A 23,226-nucleotide genomic window follows, 5' to 3' on the forward strand; every position below is an offset into this window, starting at 1 on the left:
ACTGATCTTTTGAAGGAAAAAAGTTGCAAACTCATTGCATTTGTCATCAGACAGCATTTCCCTCGGAACTTGACTAGGGGATTTGTTAGTCTCTCTACAGTTGCAAAAAGGGTACAGTTACATTACTTCAATGTAACGACTGTGTGTGCTATTTGAATACATGATGCAGGCAGGTTGTATTTAACCAGCAGTCATTTTAGGAAGCGCCGTTTATATTAACTTATCTCCAGAAGCTTACGTTTGGTTCAACAGACGTTCGCTGAACAGCACGGGCGCCACAGAAGTGCACTATATTTAAAGCTTGACTGCATCAGTGTCAATGCAAGGTGACAGAGGATAAAGCTTGATATCTTTCAAGTAGGAAGATTGTGCTCACCCAGTTTCTTGCTTTAACAGAGTGTTCAGAGGTTCAAACAAAGAAAAACTCTGTTTATAAATGATTATTAGTAAAGTACAGGTAATGAGGCATGGAATTCGGGTTCATTAGAGCGACTGTCCCCTAAGATAATTGTTTCACTTCTCAGAAGATGAGTGTCATTGAAACATTACTGTATTGGCATTGGGGTACCGTTATTGAATTTGGTCAAAAAATGTTGAGACCGATATCTTGTGAGTCCGACTAGCATATGTTTACAGATGCTGGCATCTGAAACTCGTATTGCGTTAGCAGCGAGCTAACGTGCCGGCATCAATGACAACAAGGAAACGCAAACATAAACAAGCGTGTATACGGAATCACTTCCCGAATCTGCGGGGAAGATAGGTGTGGAAATGTTCCTTTAACGGATCGGGGCTGCAGCACTTTTAACTCTGTAGGATCCCTTGCGTCCGCCCTGAGCTGATGAAATCCTTCTTAGGGTTTGGTTCTCAGGAATGGTTTCTCGAAAAGCAAAAAAAACTGCCGTGTAAAGCAAGCTGCTATGTTTGCGTGTGGGTCTGTGAGCAATGACGTTGCAAGAGATCCGGGAGAAAGAAGGTAAGGCTACTTTACTATTTATAGGCGGAAGACAAGATTTGGTGATTGATTATTGAAAGCCAGCCTGTCAGAGAGCCAACACAGACTCCACCAGCTTCACCCACTGCAATCAACAGATCTCACTCACCTGAGTACTGATCACACACCTGCATCTGACTATGTGGAGTTCCAGGATGTTTTCAGCAAACAGGAAACCACCCTCCTACCACCTCATCGGCCATGGGACTGTGCCATTGACCTGCTTCCTGGAGCTACGCCGCCTAAGGGACGTGTGTATCCTCTGTCCATCCCGGAGCGCAAGGCAATGGAGGATTACATCGAAGAGGCTCTATGCCAGAACTTCATTCGATCTTCTACCTCACCCGCGGCCTCAAGCTTTTTCTTCGTGGGTAAAAAGGACGGTGGCTTGCGGCCCTGCATCAACTACCGGACCCTCAACAGCCAAACTGTCAAGCTCCCCTATCCTCTTCCTTTGGTCCCTGCTGCCCTTGAGGAACTCCGTGGTGCTCACATTTTCACCAAACTGGATCTGCGGAGTGCCTACAACATCGTTCGAATCCGGGAGGGGGACGAATGGAAGACGGCGTTCATCACCCCTTCGGGCCACTACGAGTACCTGGTGATGCCGTACGGACTGTCCAATGCCCCAGTCGTCTTCCAGGGCTTCATGAACAAAATATTCCGGGAGTATCTCCATCGCTTTGTGATCGTCTACATAGATGATATCCTCATTTACTCCCGAGACTTGGCTGAACATCGCCACCACGTCATACAGGTCCTCCAACAGCTCAGGAAACATCAGCTCTTTCTGAAGCTTGAGAAATGCGAGTTCCATCGCCCCACGGTCCAGTTCCTCGGGTACATCATCAGCGCGGAGGTCATTCATATGGACCAGGGAAAGATCCAAGCCATCCAAAACTGGACACTTCCTCAAACAGTAAAGGAACTTCAACGTTTCCTGGGGTTTTCGAACTTCTATCGCAGATTCATTAAGAGCTTCAGTTTCATGTCCTCTCCTCTCACCTCCCTGCTCCGTCGTAAACCCAAGTCGCTGTCTTGGAACCCCCAAGCTCGAGCTGCATTCGAAGAGTTAAAGAGAGCCTTCGTCACTGCTCTCGTGCTCACTCATCCAAACCCAGATCTCCCCTTTGTGGTGGAAGTAGACGCCTCCACTACCGGCGCGGGAGCGGTGCTATCCCAACGTCACGGAGATCCTCCTCAGCTCCATCCTTGTGCCTTCTTCTCCAAGAAGCTGTCCCCGGCGGAAAAGAATTATGACATCGGCAACCGGGAGCTGCTTGCGATAAAGTTAGCACTGGAAGAGTGGAGGCATTGGCTGGAGGGAGCTAATCACCCTTTCTCTGTCATCACCCACCATAAGAACCTGGAATACCTTCGTACTGCCAAGAGACTGAACCCGCGCCAAGCCCGCTGGGCTCTCTTCTTCACCCCGTTTCCACTTCACCATCACCTATAGGCCCGGAGACAAGAATATAAAAGCAGATTCCCTTTCCAGAATCCATGCTCCCGAGGAACCCCCCACACCAGAACCCATCCTCCCTCCAGCCATACTTGTCAGCCCGATCCAATGGGACCAGAATGACCAAATACAGACCGCCACAGTTACCGAACCGGCTCCGCCGGGAGGCCCTGAGGGCAAGGTTTACGTTCCAACCAACCTACGTAGGGACCTTCTGGGCTCAGCGCATGCTTCCCCAGGTAGCCAGCGTACCCTCTCGCTCATCCAGGCTCGTTACTGGTGGCCAAGTATGGCCAGGGATGTCTCCCAATTCGTGGAAGGATGCTCAGTTTGACGGTTTCACCTGAATACTCGTAACGGTGGACCGTTTCTCCAAGGCCTGCAGGCTCATTCCCTTGCGCGGTCTACCTACCGCTCTAGAAACTGCTTAGGCCCTTTTCCAACATGTATTCCGCAACTTTGGGATCCCGGAAGAAATCGTCTCTGACTGTGGACCACAATTCACCTCACGTGTGTGGAAGGCATTCTTCAAATTCCTCCAAGTAGCAGTCAAGCTCTCTTCCGGTTATCACCCACAAACCAACGGCCAGACTGAGCGGAAGATACAGGAGATAGGGAGATATCTGAGGACCTACTGTCACGACAATCAAACCAGCTGGAACCGCTTTCTTCCGTGGGCCAAGTACGCACAGAGCTCCCTAAAACAGAACACCATGTATCTCACCCCATTCCAGTGTGTACTCGGTTACCAACCCCCATTGTTCCCCTGGACTGAGGAACCATCGGAAGTCCCAGCTATTGACCACTGGTTTCGAGCGAGCGAGAGAGTGTGGGACTCAGCCCATATTCACCTGCAGCATGCTGTACGGAAACACAAGCAGTTTACAGATTCCCGGCAATCCCCTACCCCGGTCTATCATCCAGGGGATCGAGTCTGGCTTTCCACTCGGGATCTGTGTCTCCGTCAACCCTGCCGTAAGCTGAGTCCACGCTACATAGGTCCCTTCCCCATCGAGAAGCAGATAAATGACGTCACCTACCGGCTCCAGCTTCCCCCGAGGTACCGCATTCACCCTTCATTTCATGTCTCACTCCTAAAACCTGTGTCTCCATCCTCCACAGAACAAGAGGCGCTACCCATAACTCCTCCTCCAGAGGTGATGGAGGAAACCCTAATCTACCGGGTGGAGGCCATTCTGGATTCCAGGCGACGGGGCGGCCGACTCGAGTACCTGATAGACTGGAAAGGATATGGGCCAGAAGAAAGATCCTGGGTTCAACGAGATGACATCCTCGACCCTGCTTTACTGACGGACTTTCACAGAGCTCATCCTGATCGTCCTGCACCTAGAGGCCGAGGCCGCCCCCGTCAGCCGGCATCAGGAGCCGCCCCTGGAGGAGGGGGTAATGTCAGAGAGCCAACACAGACTCCACCAGCTTCACCCACTGCAATCAACAGATCTCACTCACCTGAGTACTGATCACACACCTGCCACCAATCACCAACCACACACTATAAAGTCACACTTCCCCGGTACACTCACTGTCTGGTCTCAAATCCTACTACGAGATTATACCCTACCACATTGTCTCCTGAGGATTCACCAAGGACTTTGGAATCCACTCTACTTTTGTGTGTGCCTTCGGCTCCTGGCTCTCCTGTTTCCCCTCTGCTCCAGTGGACTTAACAATCTACTCCTACATCAGATAAGACTCATAGACTCTCATAGCTCAAGCCCCTTGTCTACCCAGTGTGTGCTGTTCCCATATTCTGTTTTGGTATTTCAATAAACTCCCTTGTCATAGTACCTATCTCTGTGTCCCGTGTCTGCCTGCTGACACAGCCGTGTAAATTATATGCTTATGTTCCGCCCGAACCTTGTTTATAAAAGATCATATAATGAAAGCAGAAATACATTTTCCTACAATACACAATGATAACAATCAATAATTACATCGGTACCCCAAAGCGGTACCCCAATGCCAATACAGTAATGTTTCAAGAAGATTTTATGGACCCAACTTATATAAAGAACATATTTTATTCATTCATTCAAACATTTGGCAGACACTTTTATCCAAAGCGACTTACATTGCTTTATCCTATACATTTTACAAAGGTATTTGCAATCCCCTGGGACGAACCCACAACCTTGCGTTGTTAACACAATGCTCTTACCACTGAGCTACAGGAAAGCTATGTAAAGTAGTTTACATACTTGACAGAATTTTCCTGAGACGTTTTCCTCTACTGTCTGAGACCTGACTGGCTGGTGATGTTACAGTATTTTATTTATCAAGTCTTACCTCTCTCAAACTCTTCATCTCCATCCTGCTTCCATTTCACTGCTTTGCACAGACAAACTCTGATGTGCATCTACAGGGGCTACTATGATGAGTCAAAATAAGATGATCGATATTATTTTGAAACTTACTTTAGTTTCCTTATGTTTTCCTAGTCTTGCGTTCCTTCGTGTGCACTGCGTGCTGTAGCTGTGGCAAGGAAACACACATGCATTCTACACGAAAGTACGCCACGAATATGTGTTTTCAGACCGGTTAAAATGCGTTACTGCATTGATTTTACAAGTGTTGGTTAGGTTACTACATTGCATATAGATCATTGTTTTGCCACTGTTATTAATGTAAACGATAACACTGACAAATAAACAAAATAGTTCAAACCTTAACTTGAAAGGGGTTGGGCACAGCAGATTTATTCTGCAGCACGTGCCCCAGTAAATGGGTTCTTGCGACGTCCATGGCATTTTTTTTTTCATTTTGCAGTACGAGATATTTTGAAGAAATGACCAATGGACCATTCTACCACCAGATCATGCAGTCTCCACAATAATATCAAAGTGTGCACCTTTAGTCATTGTTCTTGCTCGAAATATGTTGATATATTTTAAATATTTTTTAAAAACACCACACTCTCTTCGCTGTCATTAAATTATTAAGGCAACATGTTACAGGGAAGTGTTTAAGCAGCGCATGCACTAGAAATATATCTGTACTTTTAGATGTACTTTAAGAGCTTAATAACTCCATTATTAATAGTGGAATCTTTAATCAGATGTATCCATCAGAAATCACTAAAGTATATTTACTGTCATGTCTGTAAGGTTCAGGTAAAGAAAGAGAAAGATAAACAGCTTAAGTCAGTTGATCATTAATGTTTAAATGATGCTCTTTTGTAAAGAAGACAGAGGAGAAAGCGTGTGCTACACAAGTCCAACTCCTGCACTAAAGGAATAAAATCACGGATTTATAATTGTTGTATTATAATGAAGCTCTAGTTTAATATTTCCAGATGTGAAAAATCAAATGTATAACATTGATCTACATATTATAACACACTTTGTGTTATAATCGAGATCGGTTCGGCATTGGAGTCGGGCGGTCTAACGAGGAGGCAAAAGACCGCAGTCTCTAGCCTTTGTTGCTAGAGCGTCCTTGAGGCCGTGGAGTTGAGTTTTACATACTGCACAGCACTTCACTAGCTTGCCTCTGTTACACCCACAACGATTTTGGGACCTTAGCCAAGTGGAACTTAATTACATCGTTGCCATAAAGTAACTGGCTCACCTGTTTTTTGCCAAGTGGTTGATATTTAAATCAACAAATCCGATTTCAGAAATAAGTTTATGTAGTAGAGTAGGCGGGGCGAGACCGTGGTTCGAGTCCGGTGAGTAATTGTGAATTAGCGCCAGCTTTGCGCACACCGGGCTCGAATCACGTAGGAGATAAAGAGCATATAAAAGGAACGAGCGACCGGACCGTCGAAGAGAGAGGACCGGGCCCGAACTTGTATTATGTTTTTATTTGTATTGGTATTGGTATTTATATTTATGTTTTGTTCGCCGGCGGTCGTCCGTGAGGGGCCGCCGGCTGTTATATTACTTTATTAAATGTTTTGAATGTCTTCCGGTTCCCGACTCCTTCCTTCCATTTTGTGGAGATGTATTACAGTTTAGAGTTAATTAAAATTTTTATCTTCCAACCAGGATTAGGTGCTTCTAGATTCTAGACCATTGTTTTCACTTATCATTTCCCTCTGATTTTAGGGGTAAGTTATGGTTGGGTTTTGGGTTTAGGTTTTATTTATAAAAATGTTGTCCTGAGAACATCAACCACTTGGCAAAATCAGGTCGAGCTAAAGTAACATCACACAGACCAAATCTGGACTAAGTGACAATGCCGTCAGAACATCCGGTGTTTGCTATAATCCCATTCAACAAAACTCCTTTTTTTATTTAGTTACTTTAAGCTTTAATAAACGTCTTGTACAAATCACCTATGGAGTTGCTATTTTACCACATTACTCTTCCTTTACAGTTTTTGTAGACCCTTTTACGCAGAACAATTTTATTGACATTGACGTGATAATGAAATATTCCTAGGATTATTTTTGTCTTTAAAGCTGGGAGGGAAATGTTAAATGTTGCTGTTTGTCTCTCTGTTAGGTGAATTTTGTTCGGGAAGGTTGTGGTGAGGATAAAATTTGCCAGAGTAACCTTCAGCTGACCTATCAGTTCGGTACCAGAGCTCCCATTTCAAACACCTTCAGTCCTCTCCCACTGTACGGTACCCGCTCACACACATTCATATTGAGCGCTTTATATTGGACTCTCCTCGTTCTCATCAGGACTTTATTGTCTTTAGAGACGAGTGGGATACGCCAGTGTTCTCGCTGTCAGATCAGAGGTCAATAATGCTGGAGGTGACCGTGACGAATGTGCCCTCGAACCCTGAGAATCCACAGGAGGATGGAGACGACGCTCACGCCACTCAGCTGCTGGTGTCTCTACCGGACACTCTCTCCTACTCTGGAATCATGGGACAGCAGGTAGCCCCTTGACATTCATATGTGTCCGTCACGTGTTACATTCATCTGTGCCGTGTGTTATGGGTCGTCAGGTTTTGTGTGAAGCCAATCAGAACGGCTCTCAAGCACTGTGTGATCTGGGCAATCCTGTGAAAAGAGACGCAACGGTACAGCACCTCTCACTCTCACTTCTCTTTTACGTACCACACGCTGAGATTCAAGTATCTTCTCTTTTCAATCCAGGTGAAATTCTCTCTTCTTCTCAGCACATCTGCCATCACCATCGAAACCACATCGCTGTCTGTTCGACTTGTGATGTCCACGTGAGTTTTTGTGAACATCTCGTGGTTTCATTTCTGCTGAAAATCGAATGTAATGTTTAGAAAAGCCAAACTTGTTTAGGAAAGTATGTAAAGCAGAGTCCAGACACACTTTATTTCAAGTTATTTCACTAACAGCACACTTATCATTGTTTGTGTTTGCATTACAGTAACAGAGATGTGCTCACTTGTCATGAAAGTAATGTCCGAATGTAAAGTCCATTTTAAAAGTTGATGCGTATTCTGTGGCTCTGAAGCTGCTGATAATGAAGCGACGCTGTATGTAAATGTGCCGCAGGATCAGCGAGCAGCCATCTTTGGCTCCGGTGGTGGCGTTTGCACGTATGGTGATCGAACTTCCTCTTGTGCTCAGCGGGTCTGTTCTTCACATCATTCATGTGTTTGTGTGGAGAAAAACACTGTGAAGGTTCTGGCTGAATGTGTGAATGTGTTGTAGGCTGGCTCGTCCTCATCAGCTCTTTTACAGCGGTGCAGTCGTGGGAGAGAGTGCTATGACGTCAGTGCATAATGTCGGCAGTGACGTCCAATATGAATTCATCGTAAGTACATTATCAGGTGTCTGGTTTGTATTTAAGAGGTCACTAGTGCAGCAGGTGAATTTAATTAGAAGTTTCCAATGTTTCAACTGCTTGTAATCAACTTAAAAATCATAAATGTCTGGGTTTTATTTTTGATTTAAAAACATTTACAGGATGAGATGTTAATGAGATGATGTCTGTGAAATACGGGACAAAATTTGATCTGTGCAGCAGTGCTAATTAGCATATACATGACGTCATTGTGTTTTATTTGCGTTTAGTCTCTGAAAGTTACATATTGTACAATATTTTAATACAACTAAATGCCCAATAAAGTCGTTCTCATATTTTCCAGTCAATTTATGGTATTTTCCGTTTCCGTTGTTTTCAGACTTAACGAATTAAATCACAATTTTAACCCGAGATTTTGTTAAATAAGAGGGAATGGTATTCATGCGAACATCATGTAAGTGTCAGAACTGAAAACACCTTGTTACTGAGATGACATCTGTTATTGACTTCAGTCCCAGCGAACGCTAGGTTCTGAACACCACCTCCATAGAGAAATATTAAAGACTACTTCTCTAGCCCCGCCCACATGGAACCTTCTTGTATTCACTGTGAGCACTGCTCAAGGTTGCTTTACAATGGTATATTCATTAATAACACAAACTGCCAAGTTCTTTGGAAAAAAGAAGAAAGTGTAGTGTTTTCCATGCATTTTAGACACAAAATACGAAGAACCCCCTGCTCGTCTCCCTCAAGGCAAGGCAAGTTTATTTATATAGCACATTTCATACATAAGGGCAATTCAAAGTGCTTTACATAAAATGATTGACAGAAAGAAATAAAACGTATCTTTAAAATGCAAATGATTTAAGATCACAAATACTTTTTAAGATTTTAAGAAACAATAAAACAGCAATAAAATTGATTAAAAATGTGAGTGTATATATAAAAAGAATAAGAGCAAATAAAAATAAATTAGAAATAGAAGTGCAGTTAATGTAAACCAGCACAGTGCTCAGGTTGTGAATGCACAGGTAAACAAGTGTGTGTTTAATCTGGATTTAAAAGTAGATTCTGTTTGTGAACGTCTGATGTCTTCTGGAAGCAGATTCCAGCTACGGGTGGCATAATGACTAAACGCTGACTCGCCCTGTTTTGAGTGAACCCTTGTTATCTCTAACTGACTTGATCCTGATGATCTGAGAAGTCTGTTTGGTTTATATTCAATGAGCAAAGAGCATTTTCAAACCGAAAATACATTCTTCTTCTTCTGTATTACCAACTGCATAGGGAATATAAAAATGTGTCAAAATATTTTGAAGCTCACCTGCTGTCCCCAGCAAAAATAGATTAATTTATTACTGTCAAATTGAATTTATGGACTGACAAAAGTTGATTTAGTTCACTAATTCCATTCAAAAAGTGAAACTTGTATAATGTATACATTCATTCCACACAGACTGATATATTTCAAGTGTTTATTTCTTTTAATTTTGATGATTATAACTGACAACTAATGAAAACCCCAAATTCAGTATCTCAGAAAATTAGAATGTTACTTAAGACCAATACAAAGAAAGGATTTTTTTTAAATATTGGCCAACTGAAAAGTATGAACATGAAAAGTATGAGCATGTACAGCGCTCAATACTTAGTTGGGGCTCCTTTTGCCTGAATTACTGCAGCAATGTGGCGTGGCATGGAGTCGATCAGTCTGTGGCACTGCTCAGGTGTTATGAGAGCCCAGGTTGCTCTGATAGTGGCCTTCAACTCTTCTGCATTGTTGGGTCTGGCATATTGCATCTTCCTTTTCACAATACTCATAGATTTGCTAAACATATTGCCAAGACATCCAAGGAGTGGCTTAAGGAGAAGCACACTAAGTGTCATAACCAGTCTCTAGGCCCTAGTCCTGTAGAAAGTCTGTGAAGCAGACTTATACTTCAAGTTGCCAATATACAGCCAAGAAACCTGGACCACAACCAACTATCAGAAATGTCTTACCTCTGTCCTTGACAACAAGGGTTTCTCCACCAAGTACAAAGTTATTTTTTGTTTGGTTATCAAATACGAATTTTACTCAATGAAGCGCAAATCAATTTATAACCTTAATATTCTGTTTCTATCAGTTAAAATAAACTTGGACCCTTAATTTCATTGTAAGTAGGTAAACTTACAAAATCAGCAGGGGATCAAATAATTATTTCCCCCACTGTAGCTTCCAAACCACTCCCTAGCAACACAACAAAGTACCCTAGCAACATCTAGCAAAACCTACTGCATATATCTGCATCAGAACATCGTAGAGTCTTAAGGGTTGTTTCTTTTGACACATTTTCACAGTAAATAGCAAAAATCACCCTGTAACTACTTTATCTAAGCCTCTTAAAAAACTCTCTTATATATACCTCTTAAAGCTTTAAGATTTGCTTAACATTCTACAACCTGTGAGTGTACAGGAGTATAATCCAATAAATCCTATAGCAGGTTTCAAGCAAAGTTTATTTTATGAGACTGTCTATGTGGGTGCTATGTAGGTAGTAGGGAGACTTAAAAATATTATATTTACAAATTGAGCAGAAAAAGTGTAGACACTACTATATTAATACATTAAAAGGATTTAAATTCGGTCATCATGTCTTTCATATGTATAAAGTACGACTTCATTTCTCAGTCACAAATGTCTCCAGTCTATTGCTGCCTGGGTGCTCCTCTTTCTGTGGTTTTCAGGAAGAGCTAATGTGGTAATAATTGTTGTTTTGACCAGGTGTCTAACACTGGTCAGCCTCTCCAGACATTCGGCTCGGCCTCCCTGAACATTCTGTGGCCGTATGAGTTCATCAATGGGAAGTGGCTGTTGTATCCCAGCGTCTTGCAGGTGGACGGACAGACGGACACTCAGTGTGAACCTCAGTCAGCACTGAATCCGCTCCGGTTAGCCCTCAATGAACAGTCACATGCAGCGGACGTCAAGGTATTCACAAAACTATCAAACAAGCCTCTTGTTTGACATTAAAACCTGTTTTACGGACCAGTGTTAGATCCTGTTTGCACATGGCATGAAGATGTGTCTTGGATGATCGGATCACAAATGGATGAAGGAGACCCGTTCAGACCTGGTGTACTCTTTCCACCACTTCTGGTCTGCTTTTTATTTGAGGGTAGGGTAAATGTATAGGCTTTTTAGATCTTTCTATCTAATGGATAAAGTAAGCGTGCAATTTAATATCAATGCTATTGGAGACAACAACAAAATTGAATCCCCTACGACCTGTCATAGCTGGACTCATTGACACCGACCAAAAGCCACCGAGCAAACATCCACGAAGAAGAGGGAGAGCCCACCACCCGCTACCCAGGAAGTCCCACTCACCATAACCATGCAGGTCCAACCCGATCCCACTCCGCCATCGTCAGCAAAAAACAGAGGAACAAACAGGGAAAAATATAAAGTATAATAATGGCGGAATCTGAGAGGAGATACGCACCTCCTTGTGAGTGTCTTCTCTCAGATGATGATCCACATTCATTTTAACCGCCTCTTGGGCTTGAGGGAGAATGCGAAAATTGCGATGTCCTTGACATCCGTGTTCTGCGTGCTCGGCTCGTGTTCTTTAAGCATGACCGAGCCTCTCCCTCCGTAGCTTCCTGGGGGTCGCGTGCCGATCTAGCTGCAGCACGTGACACGACATGCTCGCCGGATCGCGTGGTCCTAGCAGAATCTGAAGTGCACCCAGGGGCCTCTCCCTCTCCATGTCCCCAGCAGAGGACTCAGCTTCCCTATGAGGACGTTTGAGGACGTACTCGGGGTGGTGACTAATGCAGTCACTAGACTCAGTCTCGACTGGCCGCAAAGACAAGACGCCCCCGAATACTTGAGGTTGGATGACAGATATCTGTCATGTTGCCAGGCGGAGGGATCTCAGCTACGGCCCCTCCCCTTCTCCGGCGATCTCCATGAGCAGCTTACGCGCTTTTGGAACAAGCCGTATTCCTCCCGTGTCTTTGTACCCTCAACATCGATTTATTCAACCATCGTGGATGCAAAGGGCTATATGATGATGCCCCAGGCAGAAGAGATACTGGCGGGCTATCTCTCCCTGGGGACATCATCATCCTTGAAAAAGCCTGTTCTCCGAACCAAGCCATGTAGAGCAACATCCACCTTAGTGGGGAAGGCTGGTCCTGCGCTGCACACAATGGCACGTGCAGGTGTATCAGGCTGACCTGCTGAAAGACCTAGCCCAGGCGGGTCAACAGATGAAGAGGCAATTTTAGAACTTCGCCGGGCCAAGGATGTGTCCCTTCAGACGACTAAGCAGACAACCCGTGCCATCGGTTGCTCTATGTCTACTTTGGTCGCCGCAGAGAGACATCTGTGGCTCAACCTCACGGATATCAAGGACAGGGACGGTACGTTTGGCATTGAATACCGTCAGCAGTAGGTTCCGAGAGACGAAACGGCATGAGGAGGCGTTTGTGAGGTTTCTTCCAGGCCTTGCTCAGGCATCCGGGTTGTCTGTCACCCAGACCCCAACCTGGTCCCCCCCAGCCTCGATCTGGTCCCGTCTACCAGCAGCGGGAGTCCCAGAAAAAGAAGGTGGCAAACCGTGCCCCCCCCTCGTAGAGACAAGATAATTTTGAGCAAGAAAAGGTCCTGATGGTGGTGCACCCAGGACCATGGGGGTTTGCCCCCAGGGAAAGCTCACTATGACTCCAACAAGTGGCTAGAGGCTCCTTCCCGGCACCCTCAGGGGACCCCCTGTGCAATCTCCATCGCCAATGGCATTTCGGGGACAAGCAGACCCCAGCGAATTACTATGTGTTCAGTCATCTTCTGCCACGTTTCAGGATGTAGCATCCCCCCAAAAAGATGAACTGCAAAAATGAATACCCCTTCCAGAGAAATTGGCAGCATGGAGGCTCCAGGGTAAAAAAGATTGTAGGGATAGGCTACAAGATTAAGTTTGCATATAGTCATATAGCATATAGTGGGGTGGTCCCCACTTCCATGAAACTATATGCACCAGTATCGGGGTTCTTCCGTTCGGCCTAGCCTTGTCACCCTGCACATAAACAAATGCATGGATGCTGCTCTGGCTCCTCTTCGACTCCAGGGCATCCGCATTTTGAATTACATAGACGACTGGTTGATTTCAGTTCAGTCTCAGGGGGTCGAGACTAAACGGCAAGAGGAGTGTTCTCCAGGCACTTCGTACCCTTTTTATGTGGTTCAGACCCGTTTCTGACTCTGGGGCCCACTCTAGGTCCATGTTGTCGTCGCAAGATGCTAATGACAGATGCCTCCCTCACGGGTTGGGGTGCGGTCTTAGATGGCCATCCAGCCCAAGGTATCTGGATAGGTCATCTCGAATAGCACATCAATTGCCTCGAAATGATGGCTGTATTTCGGGCCCTGAAATACTTCCTCCTGCAGGTAAGAGACTACTATGTGCTAGTGTGGGTGGAGAAAACGGCGGTAGTCTCTTTTTCTATTTGAATTGTTACAACTTTGCAGCTGTACATGAGACATATTGACTATAACCAAAACAATTAAACTCATATACCTGTCAAAACAAGAGCAAGGTGAAGACAGACATACCCACATACAAACTCTGCACACACACAATATGCACACGTACTAACACACATAGACATAGACACACACAATCACGCGCAAACACAAACACACAAACACACACAGACAAGCATGCACACGCACACACACATACACAGACACGCATGCACAGTGAAAGCTCACATTTAAGATAAAGGAGAGAGAAACGCAGGTCAAATATTAAACAAACTATAAATTCCTATATGCAATATTAATAATGTTAATAAAATGTATGTAAAAATTCTAAAGCAGCCCCCCTGGCCAGGAAAATAGTGCAAAACAGTATGCGAGGAGGTGTTGGAGGAGGAGGAGATCTCTCAGGATAGATAAATCACCAGGACGGACCGTGTCCTCGCCAACTGAACCAACTGGCGCAGCAGGGACTGCTTTGGGCAGAGTGCAAATTCCTGTCCCTCAGAGCGATTTACATTCCGAAGCATATGACTTGCTGTCCAGACAAGCTGTGACAAATGGGGAATGGAAACTCCACCCCAAAGTAGTCGAATAAATTATGTGAAAGATTTTACGAAGCAGAGGTAGATCTCTTTGCTTCACAGAAGACAGCACAATGTTCCGTCTACTTCTCTCTGACTCCTCCAGCTCCCCTGGTTCTGTACCCAATGGCCCATGCGTGGACCAGACTGCGTCTTTATGCATTTCCTCTGCTGCTCCCGGGAGTCCTGGCCAAGGTCCTTCCACAGGGGTCTCGCCTCTTACTGATAGCTCCCTGTTGTCTGACCAAAGTGTGGCTCTCAGACCTAGTATCCCTCCTCGACAGCTCGCCTTGGGCGACTCCAGTCAGGAGGGATCTTTTGTCTCCGGGACAGGGGACCGTGTTTAATCCCCGTCCCGAGCTCTGGAACCTCCATGCCTGGCCCCTGAAGGGGACCAACTAAGAGATGCTGGACTTTCAGCTGATATAGTTGAGACCATTTTTAGTGCTAGGGCTCCCTCCACTAAGAGAAGTTATGCCCTCAGAATGCATGTTTTCGAATAGTGGTGTGTGACACACAATGCAGACCCAGTTCCCTGACAGATTTTTCCAGTGCTGAAGTTTCTGCCGGGAAAACTGTCCTCAGGGACATGTCCTGGTACACTCAGGGTTTATGTGGCAACCATTTCGGCTTGCCATGCCTTGATTGATAGGGTTTCTGTAGGGTCTAGTTGGCACCCCATTCAAACCAATGGAGTCAGTACCCGTCAGGTTTCTGACCCTAAAGATGTTTTTTATGATTTTGTAGCCTGGATGTCCATGCTACTCCAGGCTCACGTTTCCTTGAGTCAACATTCCAGAGTCATGTTTGAGGCCTCTTCGATTTTTGTACGCACACACCACACAACATTGGGGGCCCAGACAATTCCCGTGCGGCGGCGTAGTTATTCTCGTTCCAATAGCGTTTTGAAATGAAGCATCGAAGGTAGCTTTTGATAGGGAACGTCTCTGGTTACTTGGTTGTAACCCTGCTCCCTGAAAAAGCGGGAATGAGATGCTGAGCTTCAATGCCGCACTGTAGGTTGTGCCTGGACGTCCTTTCAGACAAAGTTGGAACCTGAGGATGTGTCTGTGGCGAGGTGGGCGTGGTTTAGCACGGTCTGCGCGAGGAGGGAGTGTCGGGAGAAAGACGGTGAGTAGGCAGATCAACGGCTTAGTGAAAACACCTGCTTCTCGTTCTAGTCATTGGCGAGGAGACGCTTTAAAAACCCAAAGACGGATCTGGAACAGGAGAGACAGGGCCGGCTGAGAAGACAATTGCGTGTGGCTCAGGTGAGAGACGTTGCGTCCAACAGAAGGAGCCAAGAAAGAATCTTCGGTCAGACGGACCGTGAAAGACTTGTATTTTGAACCCGGAAGTGTGATACCCGGAAGTGTGATACCCGGAAGTGTGATACCCGGAAGTGTTACTAATAAAGTATTGTTACAGTTTTCTCAGCCACGCCGACCCTGACTCCTTTCTTCCTCCAAATTCGAATTCTTCTACAGTGTCCACTTCACGAGGTTATTTAACAAAATTCTTGCCGTGATTGAAACACGTGCTTCAAACCGGTCGAAACAATGAATATTCCCATAGCATTTTGAAATGCAGCATCTTCCTCACACTTTTTCAGGGAACAGGGTTACAGCCAAGTAACCAGAGATGTTTTGAAGCATGGTAGCTGGTTTGAGGTAGTTTAGGGTGGTCATGTGCTGGTCCTTCACTGGTTACGCTTCACTGTTGGTTACGGATGAAACCAAGACGTTCCCTTTCTGTCGGTCTCTCAATGTTTGTCAAACCTACAGATGGGGTTCCTATTGAAAACGCCACAATGCTGTGCCCTATCACAATCTCTAGCGAAGCAACGGTGACTCCTAGCTAGCGACTGCTAGCCTATATCTTCTAATATCTTAATGTAGTATGAACTATTCCTTCAAGACATCAGTCTAAAAAGTTGTTTATGCATTATGTCCATAGAAGGAGAGTAATTGGTCTTTGTGGCTGCTCAATGGCATTTTTGACTACCTCAGGAAATGGTTGAAAGTGATCCCATTGTCACCTGTATTTAGCATCGTCCACTTGTGATCCGATCGATCAAAAGGCATCTTCATACCAGGTGTAAACAGGGCCTGAGATAAATGTTTGTCTGGGTGATTAGAGCCGACAGGTGAGATCTCACGTGGAGTCAGAAGACGACGTTGTGATGAAAACCCCATTGAGCGAGATCACTCCAGCTGTATCGGCATCAGAGAGAAGGAAAACTCTCACACTGGTTAGTTCAAGAAAATAAAGTTAGTGCAAAAATATTAGTCACTGATGAAATGACATGAGCTTTTGCGTTTCAGGACTGTTTGTTTGGTAATGCACGCTGTCTGACCTTCAGGTGTCCTCTACACACATTTTCTGGCTCAATCCGTCTCAAGATCCAAGCGAACGTGTGGAACAGCACTTTCATTGAGGTCATTATTCCCATTGACACAATTAAACAGTGCAAGCTAAATTGCCTCCTAGACAGCCGGTGTCCGATAGAGTTCAAACACTCCTGACCAAGCTAATCAAAGTATTCAATACTACTTATAAATGATGAAGAAGTGTGCTAGATTTGGATTGGAAATAAACTATGCGATCACTGGCCCTCTAGGACTAGAGTTGTGTAGCCATGTGCTAGAACAGAGCAATCTTCTTTTAATTGCTCAAATGTACAGTGCAAATAACAATGCACATGCAAAAATGTAAACACAAAAACAAAAGAGGACTGAAAACAAATATAACAGACAAGAGTACAGTACACTAAAATAATACAAATTTAGACAGAGAGGCAAATAAACTTACAATCTTTTGGCTTCTTAAAATAATTGAAATATTTAAAATCACTGGAAAAAAATATTAAATGCAGAGGTCCATCACAATCACAGTAGTGTGTGTGTGTGTGTGTGTGTGTGTGTGTTTGTTTACTTGCTGTTTGTGGTGAACAGGAGTTTTCATCTGTCAGTGCTGTGGAGATACTGGTCAGAGCCAATATCAGCATTAAATCCACTATCAAACATATTGTGCTCAAGGATTCTTCAACACAGGTCAAACAGCACACGTACACCATCCTACAGCAATATGATGATAAAAAAACTAAAGCAGTTATTTTGTAATACATTTATAATGAAATGCTAAATGTAAAGTATCATGAATGAATTGAACACACATTACACAGTTCAATTGTGAGTTGTTGAAATGTTGCAAAAGAACAGCTGTGTCTTCTGCAGTGCTTTACTTCATGTTGTCTGTGGGTTGTTGTTGTTGTTTGTGCAGGTGTCAGTAACAGTTTATCCAGAGCATGGACTGTCTGATCAGCACATCATCCCGTGGTGGATCATTTTCATCGCTGTTCTTGCTGGAATTGTTGTTCTTGCTCTGCTTGTGTGTATACTGTGGAAGGTAGGAGTGCATCCGTTTCGAGATCAGAATGAAACCATGATGTTAGCACAAACACATCCATGATCTTAGCATGTTCTCAGGAAATTCTCGAGGAAGTCTCAATTATTTTTCTGTTTATAATAAGTAGCCAATTGGCCATAACCTGAAAGCATCTGTTGCAGCTTGTGAAAGTGAAACTTCATTCCACAATATAATGTCTTTCAGCAGACTGTTCATGATGCTGTTTTTCATACAATTACTCCAAACCTTCTGAGGGAGACACAGAAACACTTAAACACATGACCAGTTAGACAGGCCGTTTTATGACTTTCATTGATGTTGGCCAATGAACTGATGAGCATATTGTCTTTGCAGTGTAAATGAGTGATCTGATCTGATGAGTATGTGTTATTGTTCGTCCTTTCATCCGTCTGTACCTACATTTCTTTGCTCATTTGTCTTGTATCCTGTGTGATGGAGCAGTGTGGTTTTTTCAAACGAACGGAGAGGAAGGCTCATTATGAAACAGAGTATTACAGCGCTCAACTGCAGCTACAGCCGTCTGATGCTGAGAGAATACAGAGCACAGACCTTCAGTAACATCTGTCATCTACCTCTCATGGTAAAGCGCAGTGTGCTGCATGCCACTTTCCCAAAATGAATGGCATGAGAATCTGCATGTTGTTGCGCATGATCAATATCTACTGTAAGTTATGACGGAAACACCTAGCAGTGGCTTCATATCTACCCTGGAGGCGGGCCTGTAGAAGATGCTGTCTTTAAATGAATAACAAATAAATAGATCTGTCTCTGAAAAACAGATTTTAATATAATTAAAATTAAGAATTCAAGTCAAGAAAGATTAAAAATGAATTAAAAGAAATAAACCTTAAGAGAGAACCTAAAGCAAACAACTAAACTAAACTAACTATACACACAGTAACCGGAAATCATCTTATAAGAAAGCCACAGCTGTACAATGGATAGAAGTGTATTTTGTATCGCAAAATCGTTGGCCCTTCACAATTTAACATTGTTTACCATGTAAAGTTTAAACTTTACCGCATATACTTGGAAGTTCACTAGCAACGACAATGCAACACTGCGAATGTAAAAATGTAGAGATGAAAGGGGAGGGGAAGGAGAGTAAAGGTGAAGGGGTGGTTAACAGGTTGATCTAGGCGTCCGATGATGGTGGTCCTCAGGTCTTACGTTCGACCAAGTGTTTAGGACCCCCTGATTCAACCTAGAAGGAAAAGAAGGATGGTTAATGGATGAGAAGGGATAGGTGTGTTTGAGAAACCGAGCAAACCGTGCTGATTTGTCAGGCTGATATAAGTAAGCTTTTATCCAAAGCGACTCACATTGCATTATCCAATATACATTTATTTCTGTGTATGTGTAATCCCTGGGTTCAAACCCATGACCTTGGTGTTACTAGCGCCACACTTTAACTGCTGAGCCACAGGAACCATACGTTTTAGAAAGTGTGGTTATAGGATGAGGTGGCAGAGTGAGGCTTGACCAGGCTACCGAACCTCAATAAACCTGCTAATCCCTGTAAAAACAGTAGCAAGTAAACTGAGAGTCAATCAGTCTGTGCATCTACATGACGTCTCTTCCTCATAACCTGTAGCTAATGAGCCCCATGCAATTTTACATTGAGATCCTCTGACCTTGTGTTTGCTTTTAAACTCTCTGTCTGCAGGATTTTCTACTGGATACCCTCCTCCATCCCCAGCACCAATCCTCCACATCTGCTTCTTTCATAATGCATCATATCATATTACATTAAATTGTGTACATATACATTTTATTCTATTAAATTATTCTTATTACATTATTTTACAAACTTTACATTTTCATATACTTTTATGGCATTTCAAATATACCCGTAGTACATGAATGAGCCTATGTCATTAGTTTTAAGTGGTTGTTCTTTTGTTTAAATGGCGAGCTGGTATCATGCTGCCTCTCTGGTTTTTGAGCGTTTGTTATCAAGGGTGGGTACTCTACAAGTCATTTTGTCGGTTAAAGTTTAATAATACACATAAATTAGATAAAAGTAAGCCTCATTTGTCATGGTACTAACAGAGAACCCAGTCGCAGAGAGCAGATTAAATAAAATACTTTTTTTATCAAAGAAAAACATTTCCCACGAGGCGGGGGGGGGCAAATCATGAAAAATATAACAACTAGAACAATACACTTCTTCCAACTGTCAAGGCAGGAACAGGGCAAACTAGACACGGGATAAACACTTGAACGAACCAGCACAGGACAGCAAACACAAGGGGATTAAATAGGGAAGACTAACGAGGTATATACTGTATATACTAAAGGGCAGTTGTGGGGAATGAAACACTAACTGGAAGATAGACGGGTAAACAAAGGCCGGCGCCAAGAGATGCGACATGAGAACACATGGAACTGAGACTAAAACTATAGTTTAAACCTTGAACTCAGAGTTGGTTTACTTGGAAATGAGAAACTTTGAGTTTTTGGTTTCAGAACAGTTGATTTGAGTTAGTTCAATTTACTCTGGGTAGGCACACCCTGGGTTAAGCTCGTGCACCATGACTGTAAAAAGCTATGATCAATGGAGCTCTGATATTACACGATTCACTATGGCAACGGCACCAAAAAAAGCATCATGGCTCCAGAAAGCACTTGAGTTTGTGGCACACTTTCCGCTCTGCATACAGTGGATTTGCTGATGTCCTGAAAATGACTTGTTGAAATTGATAAATGTAACAATGAACAAATAAATAAATTAAATGAATGAAACAACAGAAGTCATCTCGCCATCAGTGCTCTAGTTATACAAATGACACGTCATGATATACAGGACATCTGTAGGGCGTCAGACCTTCGTGCAAAGTTAGACTGATCGCCGGTTGAACCCTCTTTTCAGAGCAGATTTGAATTGGAATGGCTGCACGTCAAAATGACTTGTTTATTATCTTTATCGCTTCATTACTGCTTGGATGTCTGTATTAATTAACTTCTTTATTCATGCATTTGATTTATACACTTTAGTCATTTCTCATCGTCCACAGAAAATTATGCTCTGATGTAGTACATAAACGATGGCTGATGTTATTGATGTAAGGATGGATTAGATATATTTATAATTATTGAATTCACTTTAATGAAAAACAGTACATTTCTAATAAAAATGCAAAGGGAAATGACAAAATTCTACAACAATCTGTAACGAGCTCCACCTCCAGAAAAAAAGAGAAAAAATCACTTAATATATTCTTCACAGAAGTTCATGATGTACCACTGAACATCAAGACCATTGCTAATTAAAAGCATCTCAATTTAAACAAAAGAGCATCCACAGCAAGGTCAGCATGCTTCTGAAACCAAAAGCTACAAATGCAGTTGCATGCCAAAAAACTAAACAAAGTCTTCAAGAGAAAAAAAAACTAAACAAAACCAAGAGACACAGACGCAATGGTGACTACAGTGCGTCGTTTTGCACACTGAGCAAATCTTCCTGGCAGGCGGAAACAGTTGGGCCACAGCAGTAGGAAAAAGTCGTAGCATTTAGCGACATCAGTCAACAAACGTAGAGCCGGTCCACAGACGATATACCCCACACTGCTCTAGCATGCGGAAGCACAGTGAGGAAAAGATGCAAAGCAGAGCAGCCGCCGGACTGGATTAGCAGTGCAGCAAAACAAAGGACTGTTTGATAGAAGGGAAGTTCATAGCAGAGTATAGATATTTCAGCTACAAGGCTCATACGCGACAGTTACCCACATCGTCACAATGAACTCCAGGTGTATTAAACAACTGTACAGCTGGCAGCAGTCACACAAACTCCTCATAACCCCATGTCGCCCAAAGCTACAGGCACACTGGCTAGTTCCTCCATCCACTTAAACATAAGAGCCCTCTCGGACGACTACGCAGCAACCCACAAGTTAGTGACGCTCAAGTGACGCACATCCAGGCAGCTGAAACGCGACTTACTTATAGCGCTTCTGAACCGAGTCTCATTGCACCCCCTTCTGTCTGCTACACATGTTTACCTGGTTTGAACTTTGTGTCTTGCCTTAAACACATAACATCTCTGTTCATTTCAAATCAATATTTCATGTCCAGTTATTTACTCATGAAGCAAGTAGTTTTATATTAAGCGGGATAATGTACAGCCAGCCTAGATGATAAGGAAATCCCTGCATACTGTGGTTGGTGATGTGCATTCAGTGTGAGCAGATGTGATGTGAGTAGGGCTTGACCTGGTTGATATTATTGTCACATGATCTCGTAGCATATGAGATGGACCGACAACATCGCATAATAGAATAGAATTATAATAAAGTGCCTTTCAAACCACTCACGTTCACATTACAACACAATGACAATCATAAGGCAATCCATCCGATCAGTGCCAACAGTTTAAAAAAAAGTTGGTTGAATTATCAAACAATTTCATGTGAAAAAATTGCCGCTGCTGGTCTGGACTGTTGCTTGACCATAAGATTTGTAGTTTGTGCACTTTGTCAACATTGTGTTGTGTAGTGTAAGCAACACAGCAATTCAGGCAGTCTGACCATCTTTTAGTGTGAGTTCCCTTACTTTCGGTCTCTCGATGTTGTGTCCAGACAGAATGGGGTCTGAACATGAGAACCTAACCTGATTGTCCTTTTAAAAGGCCAATGAACTTGCCGAATGGCATCGCATGCCAGTCTCTGCCCCGTGCACACATAGATAAAAGGAAGATGGGGTTTCCTTCACCTTTTGTTCTTCGGAACCTGTGAGGCGTTAAATACTGACCGTTATCTCTCTGTACGCCCTACTACGACGCAGAGCAGTGGACACGTCCTCCTGTGTGCGACTTCCCCTAGGCATTTCGGTAGCGGACCTAGATGTCTATTAGAGCAAATTTCCTAAAAGAACAGAAATTGACTACAGCATGTACATGTCACCATACATGTCTTGCCGGTGTAATCTTGGATGCGGCCACCTCGTCCTCAAACCCAACAGGAACAATACCTGCATCACATGCTGATGCTACTGAAGTAACGTTCGTTGATACGGCATGCCCGCACTGCGAGGATATGTCGATCAAAGTGTTTCGTTCTCTTTGGACGCAGCCACGACAACATTTGCTTCCCGCTCCGTTGCGGCTGCCACAGACTGATCATGCCCCGCCACGCTTATCAAACCCGTATCCGAGAGATGGCAGTCATAAACTACCAAAGCTACCGATGCTGCGCAAGGGGGTCTTATCACGTAAGGTGACTTGCTGGCATCAGAGGCTGTAGAGTCCCTGGAGATTTCGGCTACGTGCCCAAAGTTCCCACCACTTCCTTCAGGGACCAGGTGGTGAACTTGCAGGCGTTCCCCACTGGAAAGGAAGACCCAACCCTGCCGATTTGTGTCCAGAACATGGAGTGTTGAGGCGGTGTCTGCACACGTCTTGCAGTAAGACCAGCGGCCGGCTGGGCGTATGCCTGTGAAGCGTCTTCTCCCCTTCATCAGGTAAGTCGGTGTGCTATTCCAGATTCCCTGCTTCCCTCACAGGCCGAAGTATAAGCATCCCATTACTAAACACATTT

General features: G+C 44.0%; 1 protein-coding gene across 2 annotated transcripts in view; it reads left to right on the forward strand.

Moving 5' to 3' along the window:
• The window catches only part of itga7 (integrin, alpha 7), a 52,288-nt gene that overhangs the window by 26,511 nt on the left and 2,551 nt on the right, over positions 1-23,226 (forward strand). The window contains exons 14-25 of one of the 2 annotated variants that reach the window (XM_056734810.1): positions 6,923-7,038; positions 7,122-7,305; positions 7,377-7,451; positions 7,528-7,607; positions 7,903-7,980; positions 8,062-8,164; positions 10,920-11,126; positions 16,401-16,514; positions 16,588-16,701; positions 17,218-17,316; positions 17,546-17,671; positions 18,134-18,272. In XM_056734810.1, the coding sequence (XP_056590788.1) occupies positions 6,923-7,038; positions 7,122-7,305; positions 7,377-7,451; positions 7,528-7,607; positions 7,903-7,980; positions 8,062-8,164; positions 10,920-11,126; positions 16,401-16,514; positions 16,588-16,701; positions 17,218-17,316; positions 17,546-17,671; positions 18,134-18,250 (1,413 nt within the window). In that variant the 3' untranslated portion in view covers positions 18,251-18,272. The remainder of the gene's footprint in view (positions 1-6,922; positions 7,039-7,121; positions 7,306-7,376; positions 7,452-7,527; positions 7,608-7,902; positions 7,981-8,061; positions 8,165-10,919; positions 11,127-16,400; positions 16,515-16,587; positions 16,702-17,217; positions 17,317-17,545; positions 17,672-18,133; positions 18,273-23,226) is intronic. The other variant, XM_056734809.1, reaches the window with a different exon arrangement.

This window comes from Triplophysa dalaica, chromosome 21 (assembly GCF_015846415.1).
Source record: "Triplophysa dalaica isolate WHDGS20190420 chromosome 21, ASM1584641v1, whole genome shotgun sequence".
Classification (NCBI taxonomy): domain Eukaryota; kingdom Metazoa; phylum Chordata; class Actinopteri; order Cypriniformes; family Nemacheilidae; genus Triplophysa; species Triplophysa dalaica.